This window comes from Salmo trutta, chromosome 13 (genome assembly GCF_901001165.1).
Source record: "Salmo trutta chromosome 13, fSalTru1.1, whole genome shotgun sequence".
Taxonomy (NCBI): domain Eukaryota; kingdom Metazoa; phylum Chordata; class Actinopteri; order Salmoniformes; family Salmonidae; genus Salmo; species Salmo trutta.
Window position 1 is genome coordinate 23435938 of NC_042969.1, and position 15219 is coordinate 23451156.

At 41.5% G+C, this 15219-nt stretch overlaps 2 protein-coding genes across 9 annotated transcripts in view; one reads left to right on the forward strand and one right to left on the reverse strand.

Annotated features, from left to right (window-relative positions):
- The window catches only part of LOC115205469 (uncharacterized protein KIAA1211-like), a 30091-nt gene extending 28803 nt beyond the window's left edge, over positions 1-1288 (reverse strand). For 4 of the 8 annotated variants that reach the window (XR_003880622.1, XR_003880623.1, XM_029771472.1 and 1 more), the window contains exon 1: positions 1149-1249. Coding sequence is in view for 2 of the 8 variants with exons in the window: in XM_029771472.1 (XP_029627332.1) it covers positions 1149-1151 (3 nt within the window). In the remaining 6 variants the exon portion in view is untranslated. Of the gene's footprint in view, positions 1-1148 lie in introns of all 8 variants that reach the window. The other 4 variants (XM_029771476.1, XM_029771475.1, XM_029771480.1 and 1 more) reach the window with 3 other exon arrangements.
- ids (iduronate 2-sulfatase) lies at positions 1161-8447 on the forward strand. Its single transcript, XM_029771483.1, has 9 exons — positions 1161-1258; positions 1584-1720; positions 1851-2028; positions 4026-4114; positions 4408-4608; positions 4960-5130; positions 5386-5512; positions 5845-6018; positions 6812-8447. The coding sequence occupies exons 1-9, from the start codon at positions 1183-1185 to the stop codon at positions 7333-7335; spliced, it is 1677 nt and encodes a 558-aa protein (XP_029627343.1). The 5' UTR covers positions 1161-1182; the 3' UTR covers positions 7336-8447.
- Positions 8448-15219: the final 6772 nt, after the last annotated feature.

The window sequence follows — 15219 nt, forward strand, 5'->3', positions numbered from 1 at the left end:
GCATCACTGCTATTCAAAATCATGAAATGTTATTTTTCTAGCTCCATGGAGCAATTATCAAATGTAATGTAATATGAATGAATAGCCTATACTACGATCGAAAAGAAGAATAGGAAGATGCTATTAAAACCTGCCAGATTTCAACAGAAATCCCCTTGGTAAAGTCTGCTTCCTCATTCTCACACAATCAACAACATATGCACACAAATCAACCTGCATCAGCCCAAAGCCGTTCCCATTGTCTTCCCAGCCATGGTCCAAATGAATTATGTGGGAAATGGAGGTGAAAACGACTTTAGCGCAAAAACTGACACAATAACCATCATATCGACGTTAAATTTCGTGAGTCTCGAGATGATATGGTGTGTAGTCCTCCCACTACGACCCGGGAAACCATGCCGTTTATTAGGTTACAGATAAAATCAATTATGATGAACTTCACAGGGTGGTGAAAGTGCATGATGATGCGCTTGATGCTACTTTCCAATAAGGGTCTTATTCTGGTGACATGATGATCGATGCTTGACTGCCGTTTGACAAATACAAATATTATCCGCCTTATCCATAATAATCTCTTAATGTAGACAGCCTACCCGCACTGCATCTGTATGTGTTTTTGTGACAAAACTATCGGTAGAGTTTGAAAATGCGATGGACACACATTGAGTTTTAGATTTTTATTCGGTACATGAAAATTTAAGCGAAAAAGTGCATCGCGTGCATTACGTCATCATTCACTGATTTGTATCTGCAACAAGTCCATTTTGTGGAAACACACCACTGGTGGAAAAATGCCGAATTTGTTATGCGGATTCTAGAATATTCTCAGGAAAATCAGTCGCCAATTGGATGGAAAGTTAGCTACTCACTGATTTTATTTGTATAGAATAAGTTTGTGCATATTGAAAAGGACAGGATTACCTGTCAACTGCATAAATAAAGGCGGGGCGTCTAGGTTTCAGAGCATGACGTAGACTTTCCAACGACCAATGGAAATAGACAAAGGGGAGGTCCTTTCACCAGGAAGGTATTTCAGCAGACACGATGCAATCATTGTTTTGACACAGTGATTAGTTGTCGCGTGTGTGTATATATATATATGTCCATGCAATACCTTTATAGACCACACACGAGCATCATTAGCTTACCATTTTCTTAGCTTGGAGAGGCTGTTGCCTCACGATGTCTCTGTCTGTCCAGAAATGGTTTTGCGTCCTGATTCTGTTTAGATTCTCTCATGACGTTGTTGCAAAAACAGGTAACTCACTCTTCAAAAACCTTTATAGTAGATCGCTTCTTGTTGAGGTTTGAAAGGCGTCTGTGAGAACGTATTATTGATCAGTAACATTGTTACAACTTTAGTCATGTTGCCCAATGTGTGGCGTTTGTTCAAAGCTTGCTTCGTTGTAGCTGATTTTTTTTTGTATTTTTTTAAGGCGGGGCAATTATGGCTGCCAAATTCTGATCTTTTGCGAAATACCTGATCTGATTGGTCAAAAGACCAATTTTAGTGGCGAATGAATCAGAATTGGGCTGTCTGTGAACGCAGCCATTGTAACCTTGACTAATTTGTTTTTCTTTAGTTAGGCGCAATGTTCTCTTCATCATGGCTGACGATTTGAGACCAACATTAGGATGCTACGGGGATCCTATTGTAAAGTCACCGAACATTGATCAACTTGCCTCTAAAAGTAATGTCTTTCTCAACGCATATGCCCAGGTAGTCCTACAACAAACAAGTGATTTAACGCTGTAGCGCAAGCCTACTTTAGTTGACAATTCATTTTCTACCAGTGATTGTAACTATATAAATTAATGTCCCATTTTTGTCTCTCTCATTCAATTTGTAGCAAGCAGTGTGTGGACCAAGTCGGACCTCCTTATTAACAAGTCGTAGACCTGACACAACCCGGTTATATGACTTTAACTCCTACTGGAGAGTGCATGCGGGGAACTACACCACTCTCCCTCAGTACTTCAAGTCAAAGGGCTACACTACCATGTCGGTTGGAAAGGTTTTTCACCCAGGTAAAAGGATCCTAGACATTTTGTCAGCAGGTTGACATTTTATTGGGATGAATCTATTCCTGAAGGTTGAGTGGTTTCTGTTAGATTGGCCAGCCGCAAAGTCAAAATTGGCTATATAGTAAAAAATGCATAAACAAACGTTTGTTTTGGTCCTACAGTGGGGCAAAAAAGTATTTAGTCAGCCACCAATTGTGCAAGTTCTCCCACTTAAAAAGATGAGTGGCCTGTAATTTTCATCATAGGTACACGTCAACTATGACAGACAGAATGAGAAAAAAAATCCAGAAAATCACATTGTAGGATTTTTTTATGAATTTATTTGCAAATGATGGTGGAAAATAAGTATTTGGTCACCTACAAACAAGCAAGATTTCTGGCTCTCACAGACCTGTAACTTCTTCTTTAAGAGGCTCCTCTGTCCTCCACTCGTTACCTGTATTAATGGCACCTATTTGAACTTGTTATCAGTATAAAAGACACCTGTCCACAACCTCAAACAGTCACACTCCAAACGCCACTATGGCCAAGACCAAAGAGCTGTCAAAGGACACCAGAAACAAAATTGTAGACCTGCACCAGGCTGGGAAGACTGAATCTGCAATAGATAAGCAGCTTGGTTTGAAGAAATCAACTGTGGGAGCAATTATTAGGAAATGGAAGACATACAAGACCACTGATAATCTCCCTCGATCTGGGGCTCCACGCAAGATCTCACCCCGTGGGGTCAAAATGATCACAAGAACGGTGAGCAAAAATCCCAGAACCACACGGTGGGACCTAGTGAGTGACCTGCAGAGAGCTGGGACCAAAGTAACAAAGCCTACCATCAGTAACACAATACGCCGCCAGGGACTCAAATCCTGCAGTGCCAGACGTGTCCCCCTGCTTAAGCCAGTACATGTCCAGGCCCGTCTGAAGTTTGCTAGAGAGCATTTGGATGATCCAGAAGAGGATTGGGAGAATGTCATATGGTCAGATGAAACCAAAATATACCTTTTTGGTAAACTCAACTCGTCGTGTTTGGAGGACAAAGAATGCTGAGTTGCATCCAAAGAACACATACCTACTGTGAAGCATGTGGGTGGAAACATCATGCTTTGGGGCTGTTTTTCTGCAAAGGGACCAGGACGACTGATCCGTGTAAAGGAAAGAATGAATGGGGCCATGTATCGTGAGATTTTCAGTGAAAACCTCCTTCCATCAGCAAGGGCATTGAAGATGAAACATGGCTGGGTCTTTCAGCATGACAATGATCCCAAACACACCGCCCGGGCAACGAAGGAGTGGCTTCGTAAGAAGCATTTCAAAGTCCTGGAGTGGCCTAGCCAGTCTCCAGACTGTTTTGGAGGAATGGGCCAAAATACCAGCAACAGTTTAAAACCTTGTGAAGACTTACAGAAAACATTTGACCTGTGTCATTGCCAACAAAGGGTATATAACAAAGTATTGAGAAACTTTTGTTATTGACCAAATACTTATTTTCCACCATAATTTGCAAATAAATTCATTAAAAATCCTAAAATGTGATTTTCTGGATTTTTTTTTTTTTTCTTCTCATTTTGTCTGTCATAGTTGACGTGTACCTATGATGAAAATTACAGGCCACTCATCTTAAGTGGGAGAACTTGCACAATTGGTGGCTGACTAAATACTTTTTTGCCCCACTGTAATTGAAAGTTAGGTGTAAGGTTAGTAGCGTGTTTAGGTTTCAAATCTGACTTTGTGGCTAGTGACCAACCAGCAGAGCTGCCGCCAGGACAAGATTCATCCCAATAAATGCCAACCTGCCGTTTGTCTTAGACCTAGTTAATATGTTAGTGGTTGGTGAATTCTTAAGTCTACATTGAGAAATTTGTAACAATTATCTTGTGTGCTCAGTGTTTAATGTTTTAAAACCCTTTATTGCACAAAATAAGCAAAGTTTCAAATCATCAAAGAATCTTATCAAAGTTTCCCATGTCGTCTTAATACTAATATCGCTGTGTTTTGTGCTGAAGGCATAGCCTCTAATCACTCGGATGATTACCCGTACAGCTGGTCTGTACCTCCTTATCATCCTCCCTCTTTCAAGTATGAAAATATGAAGGTCAGTGTTTGTCTTGACTGCTGCCATAACTCCCTAGTCTACAGATGCTTTAGCCATATATGGCTTAAATGATGTCGGTATACTGAATAGTCTATTTACTTTAGTGAATGGATTCCATTTGGTATACAGACACTTTAAGCTAAATGGCTATGGATGCTTATGCATGTTGTCTGATTTGAGCCCTCTGTGTATTATGTCTAGTTTAACTGCCTAATAAGATGTTTCTCATGCATTTTAACAAATTCCCGAAAGGTTTAATGTTTAGCATGAATGAAATGTACTGCTTTGTTTAGGTTTGCAAGGGCAGTGATGGCAAACTGCATGCCAACCTGCTGTGCTCAGTTAATGTGTCTGAAACCCCCCTTGGGACACTGCCAGACATGGAGAGCACAGAGGAGGCCATCAGGCTGCTCAAGTCCACAAGGGATTCTGGCAAGAATTTCTTTCTGGCTGTTGGATTCCACAAACCTCACATTCCCTTCAGAATCCCACAGGTACTGCAGTTGCCTGGCTGACTTCATAACACCAGGAGCGGTTAAACCAGGGTTCCCCATACTTGGTCCTCAGGTCCCAAGGGGTGCACGTTTTGTTTTTAGCTCTACACCGCTGACTCAAATATCAAGTTTTGATCATTTGGATCAGCTGTGTAGTGGTAAGGCAAACTAAACGTTCACTCCTTGGAGTCCTGATGACTGAGTTTGGAATACGCTGGGTTAAACCATGACAGATGAGCAATAAATACGAATCTCTCAATAAATGTAGATATGATTTGAAACATACTGATGAGACTGCCTTTGCACTCGTGAACTGTAATTTCGTTTTTAAATTGCCTAACTCTGTATTAGGAGTTCTTGACACTCTATCCCCTGGAGAAGATGCGCCTGGCTCCAGACCCTGATGTTCCTAAAGGCCTCCCCAGCGTGGCCTACAATCCCTGGACTGACATCAGGAAACGGGAAGATGTCCAAGCTCTAAACATCAGCTTCCCATATGGGCCAATCCCAAAGGATTTCCAGGTTGGTTAGGTATAGTTTCATGATTTGTAGGAGCAAGGTATCTTTTCTATATGGTTTTTAATGTGGCTATAGATGGTTGAAGCACCACTGGTGGATTTCTTTACTTCCAATCTGTTACATGAGGTGATATGATGCAGATAAATGTTGAGCTATTTAAACGTTTTCACAATAATTTACAGGTAGAAGCAGCATATTATACTACAGCAGGTTGCATACTGTTATGTATTACTGATATACCATAAATGTTGGATTCAGCTCCAGATTCAACAGCACTATTATGCGTCTGTGTCGTACATGGACTCCCAAGTGGGTCGGTTGTTGAATACTCTGGATTATCTGGGCCTGGCTGAAGACACTGTTGTGGTCTTTACATCTGACCATGGTAAGTCAACTCTTCCTTCTGTTTCAATACATTATGTACTGTAGAGATGTGAAATCTGCTGCCTACATCAAATTGCTGTCTAGCCTATAATAGTGTGGCAACAGTTAAATTGCTTGTTTAGTTCTTTGTCCACTAGATGGGGCTGTGACAACACAAATTCTGCCTTTACATTGAGTTGACAGACTTCACCAGCCTCAAGCTTGGATCCCTTCAAACCTTATGTTGACTATGAACTGTTTATGCATGTTGTATTGCGATAATTAAATGTTAGTCTTGTTTAAATACGTTGGTGTTTAGGTATGTATTTGTAATAGGAGTCATTTCTCTTACAGGCTGGTCACTTGGGGAGCATGGAGAATGGGCCAAATACAGCAACTTTGACGTGGCCACTCGCGTTCCACTAATGTTCTACGTAGCAGGTATGACTGCAGTCCGTCCTTGGCCAGAGGACGAGACCTTCCCCTACATGGATGTGTTTGGCCTAACACCGCATCGCTTCACACAAGGTACACTCCTAGAGTCTATACACTCCTAGAGTCTATACACTCCTAGAGTCTATACACTCCTAGAGTCTATACACTCCTAGAGTCTATACACTCCTAGAGTCTATAACTAGTTTTCATTCCTCTTGCACTTTATATCACTGATCTGGCAAGACGTGATGATGATGAAGGCAATATGGTGGAAACCAATCCAGTTTTTTTCTTCCCATCAGTGGTAGTGAAGGAGAGGAAGCCATTAGGAAGATTGAATTGCATACTCCTTGCATCTTCTCAAAACCCATTGGCAGAGGGGAGGGACCTCTGGCTTTCTCATCCAATGGGTTCTGAGGAGTATGCAATTGAGTAAATGGGCTGCATTTAGACAGGTATCTCAATTCTGCAATTTTTTTCAGGAATTGGTCTTTTGACTTATCAGATCAACTCTGGAAAAAGAGCTGATGTGAAAAGACCTATTAGTGAAAACGATATCAGAATTGGGCTGGTTGTGTAAATGCAACCTTTGAGACACTCTATTCTTCTGTTTCTGCCAGTCATTCTCCCAGGACAGATTATTGCCAGAAGTTTGTGCTTCTCTATGGCTGCGTTTACACAATACTAATATTTTTCCCACTAATTGGGCTTTTGATCAATCACATATCTTTTTCAGAGCTGATCTCATTGGTCAAAATGGCAATTGGTGAAAAATATCAGCATTAGCCTGCATTTAGACAGGCAGCCTATGTACATTGTTATTCCCCATATAATGTAGTAGACTATCGCTTGTGGTGCTGGGACTCACACTAACTCTTCTCCACAGGAGGAACAGTGAGCAACGTGAACGAGCTGGTAGATCTCTTCCCCACTGTGTCTGTCCTGGCTGGGCTGAAGCCCCCACTCCCCTGTCCCGACAACTCCTTCCACGTGGAGCTCTGCACCGAGGGACACGACCTGGCCTACACCTTCAACAATGACAACAGCAAGAAGTCTGAGGCCATTGCCTTCAGCCAGTACCCCCGGCCCGCCGACACCCCCCAGGAGAACTCAGACCTGCCCGACCTGAAGGACATCCGAATAATGGGTTATTCTCTGCGCTCCTGGGACTATCGCTTCACTGTGTGGGCGGGCTTCGACCCAGCTAGCTTCCAGGTTAACCTGTCAGACGTGCACGGTGGGGAGCTGTACCTCCTGGAGGAAGACCCAGGCCAGGACCACAACCTGTACAACAGCTCTGAGCACAGCCTGCTGCTCTGCAAGCTGGGCCAGCAGCAAACCTGGGCACAGACCCTCAAACAACACCTCCTTTACCTCACTGCAGGGACTAAATCTAAAGGGATGGCATGATGCTTTGTGTAATGAACTATTTAGGAGGGAAGGGATTCATTTTTGCTGTGTTCATAAGGGATGTTTCCATTCTAGGCAAGTGCCTATAACTAGATTGTTTCAGCTTCTATTGGCACTTTAGGTAGTTAAGCGTTAGCATATGGTTAACCTACAATACAGGGTTTTTAGGTGTAATCATTGTCTTAGCATTTCAGATTTCTGAATGTTGATGGTAAATTTCAACGGCAGGAATTTGACTCCACCTCTAAATCGCACATAACAACTCCATTAGTTCACTGGTTATCAGTAGGCTAGGTTTGAGATCACTAGACTTATTTTTCAAGCATAAGGTATGATTTCCTAATGTACTGTAACAAACTGCGATGGTGAAATGTTTTTATATAGGGAAAGATCATTAGGGCCAACATGGGGAGGTCTTGGTGAACATGCTGTACTGTAAAACTATCCATGTTCATATTTTGCACACAGATACTTTTTTGAAATGTTGTACAAGTATGAATTTCTAAAATGTATCCAATCCAAATAAGCATTAAAAGTGAGGTCAGGCCAGTTGGAGATGGATCCATGGGCTGATTGAAGCTTATTTTAATTGCTCGCGCCAAAGGGGACTTGCATTTGTGCTCAAACTTTATCTGTGATTTTAATTCTCTTTCAACTCCTGTTTCCAAGTTCTGCTAGAAAATGTTCCACATTTAGTTTTCTTCCCCTGTGAATGAGGCCTTTCAGCTCCCAGACAGTGTTATCTGGAGAGGATGTGCAACTCCTCAAACATTGTCCAAAAGAAATTATTCTTACCACTCAACTAGTCCTATTTACAAATGTGTATGCTTCACTTATTTTGTAAGCGTTGCTCTACTGAAGGTAAGGTAGCGCATACACTAAAATAGGTTAATTTGACTTTAATCTGTCAGCTACTGACACTCAACCTTGAGTTGCAACACCATCCTGATGTAATAGGACAGGCGAGGGCTCCATTCACTGACACAGGAATGTTATTACCCTAAAGTAGACAAACATTAACAAAGATAATGTGACCTAACGCTGATAGACGATGGGCATTAACCATGCAAACCTGTTAATATGATTAAACAAGGAAGCGATGTGGTAATGGATCACTGCTGAAGATAATTATTGCTTTGATACAACCCTGTGGTGAAGTAGATCTGATACATTCAGGGGTGGTTTTGAAAGTCACATGCAGGTTCGTTGTGTTTAGGAATCAAGCCCCATTTGTTGGTATTTAACAAATCCATATCAAATTAGTGTCACTTTGTCTTGTTGATTCAGATGCACCTTATTAGGGTAACAGGTAATGGCAAGTTATTCATGGAAAACATGCTTGATGACGATTAATGAATTCAGAGAATGTTGCTGAAAAACAAGTCTTTGTTTTGGAAATGCAACTCCCAAGTTGCAGCAGCAGGACCCTGCTGGAGGATGGAGAGTAAAGATTTGTTTATCAGCCTAATGTCAAACCCATAAAAGCCAGCTGGACTGTTAGGAACTATTCTGACAACTATCACACTGGCAATCAGAGCAACTTGGAGATCATGAGCAAGCTCTCATAATGACAGTGTTTATTGCCAGAGGGTGTTGTACTGTAGGATATGGTGTTTATCTCCAGAGGGTGTTGTACTGTAGGATATGGCTGGTAGACAGTGTTTATCTCCAGAGGGTGTTGTACTGTAGGATATGGCTGGTAGACGGTGTTTATCTCCAGAGGGTGTTGTACTGCAGGATATGGCTGGTAGACAGTGTTTATCTCCAGAGGGTGTTGTACTGTAGGATATGGCTGGTAGACGGTGTTTATCTCCAGAGGGCGTTGTACTGTAGGATATGGCTGGTAGACGGTGTTTATCTCCAGAGGGTGTTGTACTGTAGGATATGGCTGGTAGACAGCAGTGCTCCAGTGAATGGTGTGGCAGATATTACAGCCCAGGATCTGATGCCCTCCATCTGGCCTAGTGAGGCAGAGTGCCAGCCAGGCCAGCAGAGAGTCTATGCCCCCCTCCTCCCCTATCTCCTGGCACAGTGAAGCTGAGATGTAGCCCACAGCCAGAGCAGAGGACTATCTCAGTAGTGAACATGTTGACAGCTGTGTTAAACAGAGCCGTCTGGGATCGGAGACAAGTGGTCACTACTATGCTCTCAACATACAGTAGCAATAAGGGGATATTTCAGTGTTGATAATGGGTGGCTTCCAAAAGCCTTTATACATTTCAAAGAATACAATGCTTTTGTTTGTAAGATTATATATATCCTGAACAAAAATATAAAGGCAACATGCTACAATTTCAAAGGTTTTATGGCGTTATAGTTCATATAAGGAAATCAGTCAATTGAAATAAATTGATTAGGCCCTAATCTATGGATTTCACATGACTGGGCAGGGGCGCAGCCATGGGTGGGGCTGGGAGGGCATAGGGCCTACTCACTTGGGAGCCAGGCCCAGCCAATCAGAATGTTTTTCCCTACAAAAGGGCTTTATTACAGACAAAAATACTCCTTAGAACCCCTTCCCCCCAATTCTCTAAAACAATGTTGGAGGCGGCTTATGGTAGAGAAATCAACATTACATTCTCTGGCAGTTCTGGTGGACATTCCAGCAGTCAGCATGCCAATTGCACAGTCCCTCAACTTGAGACATCTGTGGCATTGTGTTGTGTGACAAAAAAACTCCACTTACACTATTGTACTGGTCAGTCCTTTAAATAGACCTAGCGTACTATCTGTGACTCTTGTTTACCCGACTGTCTGTGTATTTAATGAGAGTAACATCAAAGATGCATAATTCATCATTTTTTTACCTCCTTTTCTACTGACAGCTGCCATATGTTTAATTTCAGTCATAATCATTTCCATGGAGATGCATTACGAAGTAAAACAGATCCAGAGTTGACGCTCCATGTGAAAACATTCCATATCAGACAATTACGTGAAGTTACTAATAAAACCCACTAAGATTTTCATACAAACATAATATTGCTGTCTGAAATTGTTATTCGAATGTGTATGCCAATATCAATTAATATGCAAATGTATTTTTTGTCGTGAATTTGCTATAGGTTTTATGAATAAAGATGACCCAATTTCCAAAACCTGTCGATCTACTTAAATTAATCGATTAATTGTATAGTTTGTACTAGGGTGCTATGTGAAAGCCTCTCACTGGACCTTAGGGACACTGGGAGGAGAGGGACTTGAGGTGTAAGATCATTACCCCAAGGTTCAGTCCCTCCTCTCCTCCGTCTATCCTCAGTATGGTGATGTTGGGGTCTGTGCCCTTCAGACTGCCATCTGCTGTGATGTGCTGTTATCTCCTATGGTACAGGGCCATCTGTTTACGCTTTACCAAGTCAGAGAAGGAGGTGCTGGTGCAGGCAGGGTGCTAAAACAGGAATCATAACGACCTGAGTTAGAATGAGGACACTACTTCTGAAAAACACTGTGGCTAATCATAATAATACTAATACTATGAGATTGTGGAATTAGAGGGAGATGCATCCCAGGGGCATCGCTAGATTGCTTAAATCACTCCAGGACATTAAGTGTAATGAAATAGTTGTATATCATACTGCTTTAAAGGACAGCTAGTCACTTCTGTCTTAAACATGCAATTAAAAGAGCTTTTGTGGTGGTGGAACTGAAAATTACAGCACAGCATTACAGCACATAGCCATGATGTAATTGGTGGAAATGCATCATTTATCTTTGTAGCAGCAGCTCAAGCACTTATCATCAAGGGAAGACTATCCAATATATTATTGAAAGAATGAAATTATGGCTACAAAATAGTATTTATATCATACACAGTTATTGTTCAGGAAAATAACATCCTAATGGGAGTAGAGAAATGTTTATATCAATTTGCAGCTTGTGATAAATGTCATCCCCTAAAGCTAAACTGAGGAGACTGATTTGCTCTTGTTAATTGGCCCAAACTCATTTTCATTATTCAGCTGAACATAAATACGCATTTTCTAATTCAAGAAAGACATGTTTCCATTTCACTGCGTGGTTTGGTGTTACTCATCTGTACAGTATATAGTCACAATGTGACAGATAAGAGATGCTTCCTTCTTTGGTAGATGAGATAATACAGACATGAATGATGGGAGATTTCATCTTCAATAAACAGGGATCGAGGGTGAAAGGTTTATTGTGACTCATTAGTGACTGTAAGAGAAGTGTCTATACTGTGATAGGAACATAACTACTATCACTGGGACACCACTCTGAGAAAAACATAGGGGACCTGAAGGGACTGGTTTTCATTATCTGTTCCTCTGAGTGGATGCTGTTTGATCTGGTGGGATCTGGTTATATCTCATATATAATTGCCATTGGTGCAACATGACCTTGTGCTCATCCATTTAGGCCCATTCCCCTTTTAATATTTTAGGAATCCTTTAAAAACATATTATCCATGCTGTTGAATACTAGAGTTCATCCTCTGAGCAGGCTTGCCTAGAGGGGACAATTATCAAGCAGACACTTTACATTTTCTCTGCTTCTGTGCTGGAGGTGTCTCTCTTTTGCAACTTAAACCAGATAGATTTTTGATGAACTTTACCTACGACTGCTCTTCTTTTTGTTCAACTGGAAATTCCTATTACACACTTATCCTGCATAGGAGACCTGGAGTCCCTTTATAACATGTTATCCTGCATAGGAGACCTGGAGTCGCTTTATAACATGTTATCCTGCATAGGAGACCTGGAGTCCCTTTATAACATGTTATCCTGCATAGGAGACCTGGAGTCGCTTTATAACATGTTATCCTGCATAGGAGACCTGGAGTCCCTTTATAACATGTTATCCTGCATAGGAGACCTGGAGTCGCTTTATAACATGTTATCCTGCATAGGAGACCTGGAGTCGCTTTATAACATGTTATCCTGCATAGGAGACCTGGAGTCGCTTTATAACATGTTATCCTGCATAGGAGACCTGGAGTCCCTTTATAACATGTTATCCTGCATAGGAGACATGGAGTCGCTTTATAACATGTTATCCTGCATAGAAGACCTGGAGTCGCTTTATAACATGTTATCCTGCATAGGAGACCTGGAGTCCCTTTATAACATGTTATCCTGCATAGGAGACCTGGAGTCCCTTTATAACATGTTATCCTGCATAGGAGACCTGGAGTCCCTTTATAACATGTTATCCTGCATAGGAGACCTGGAGTCCCTTTATAACATGTTATCCTGCATAGGAGACCTGGAGTCCCTTTATAACATGTTATCCTGCATAGGAGACCTGGAGGCCCTTTATAACATGTTATCCTGCATAGGAGACCTGGAGTCCCTTTATAACATGTTATCCTGCATAGGAGACCTGGAGTCCCTTTATAACATGTTATCCTGCATAGGAGACCTGGAGTCCCTTTATAACATGTTATCCTGCATAGGAGACCTGGAGTCCCTTTATAACATGTTATCCTGCATAGGAGACCTGGAGTCCCTTTATAACATGTTATCCTGCATAGGAGACCTGGAGGCCCTTTATAACATGTTATCCTGCATAGGAGACCTGGAGTCCCTTTATAACATGTTATCCTGCATAGGAGACCTGGAGTCGCTTTATAACATGTTATCCTGCATAGGAGACCTGGAGGCCCTTTATAACATGTTATCCTGCATAGGAGACCTGTAGTCGCTTTATAACATGTTATCCTGCATAGGAGACCTGTAGTCGCTTTATAACATGTTATCCTATATGATGCTGGAGTATAACGAGTCCATCCTTTAAAAGCTCACCCAGAGGGGACGTGTCTGAAAGAAGGAAAATGGCGGAAACACATGTATTCTTCCTCAGGAAAAGGATACACTGTATAAATTGAAAATAACCCCTCTACTACTTCATGATCAGTGGAATGGTTCATAAGAAAATGTACAGTAGTTTGAAAATATTAAATCAATTATCAGGCAGACATTTTGTGAATTTATTGATCTCAGATCCCTGTACATGACACAATAGGCAATATGTTTAGTAAGGACCCCCTGAGTCAATACATGTTAGAATCACCTTTGACAGCAATTACAACTGAGTCTTTCTGGGTAAGTCTCTAATGCCTTGTTCACATTGCAGGCTTTCATTTTCAAGTCAGTTTTATTTTTCAAATCCATTTTGGACCACTGACTATCCAAACAGCAAGTTACAAGTGACCAAATCAGATTTGTGTGTGTTCAGACAGTAGTCATTTGCTGACAAGGCCATGCTAGTTGTCATAGTAATGACGAGTGTGTGTTCGTTCAGTGGTGTAGGCTGATTGGTGGTGGTGCTCCTGCGTCCTATCACTTAGAAGTTATGTAACAAGCTAAGGTGACAACAATGCCTGCCATGAACGTTATCCGGTTGCTTTGAATGTTAAGAATCATACTGTAAGAAAACACTTTTAAAGCCTCATAAAATAATCCAACTTTCAAAACAAGTCCTTTTTGACTAGCCACAGCAGTCAACTAGTTATCTAGGTGGCTGTTTAGCTTTCTAGCACATTCACTAATTTCTTTGTAAACAATTAACAAGCTAGTTAGCTACCACATGTTCTTATCAAACTGTCAACATAGTGAGTAGCTAGCAAGGAACATAATATGCCGAATAACAGTCTAAAAACCACTTGAGGGCAAATAAATCCGATTTGACCGTTCAGACAAAAGTCACATGGCCAGAAATCTGATTTTTATCTGACTTCAAACCACATACGAAGGTGGTTGGAAATGTTGCTTGAAATATCCGATTCCATATTTATTTTATTTATTTATTTTATTTCACCTTTATTTAACCAGGTAGGCAAGTTGAGAACAAGTTCTTAATTACAATTGCGACCTGGCCAAGATAAAGCAAAGCAGTTCGACAACATACAACAACACAGAGTTACACATGGAGTAAAACAAATATACAGTCAATAATACAGTAGAAAAATAAGTCTATGTACAATGTGAGCAAATGAGCTGAGATACGGGAGGTTAAGGTCAAAAAAAGTCCATGGTGGCAAAGTAAATACAATATAGCAAGTAAAACACTGGAATGGTCGATTTGTAGTAGAAGAAAGTGCAAAGTAAAAAAATAGTTAATGGGGTGCAAAGGAGCAAAATAAAATAAATAAATACAGTAGGGGAAGTGGTAGTTGTTTGGGCTAAATTATAGATGGGCTATGTACAGGTGCAGTGATCTGTGAGCTGATCTGACAGCTGGTGCTTAAAGCTAGTGAGGGAGATAAGTGTTTCCAGTTTCAGAGATTTTTGTAGTTCGTTCCAGTCATTGGCAGCAGAGAACTGGAAAGAGAGACGGCCAAAGGAGGAATTGGCTTTGGGGGTGACCAGAGAGATATACCTGCTGGAGCGCGTGCTACAGGTGGGTGCTGCTATGGTGACCAGTGAGCGGAGATAAGGGGGGACTTTACCTAACAGGGTCTTGTAGATGACCTGGAGCCAGTGGGTTTGGTGACGATTATGAAGCGAAGGCCAGCCAACGAGAGCGTACAGGTCGCAGTGGTGGGTAGTATATGGGGCTTTGTTGACAAAACGGATGGCACTGTGATAGACTGCATCCAGTTTGTTGAGTAGGGTATTGGAGGCTATTTTGTAAATGACATCGCCAAAGTTGAGGATCGGTAGGATGGTCAGTTTTACGAGGGTATGTTTGGCAGCATGAGTGAAGGATGCTTTGTTGCGAAATAGGAAGCCATAGGAAGCCATGTTTGTTGGCTGTTCAGACTACAAGAACAAGAACAGATTCGAGACGGATATGCAGAAAAATTGGATTTGAGTCACTTCGAACTGCGAATGTGAACAAGGCTAAAGCTCCTTCCACAACATTTGCCGATTAGCCTTTTCAAAATTCTATAAGCTCTGTCATAATCATTGCTAGACAACCATT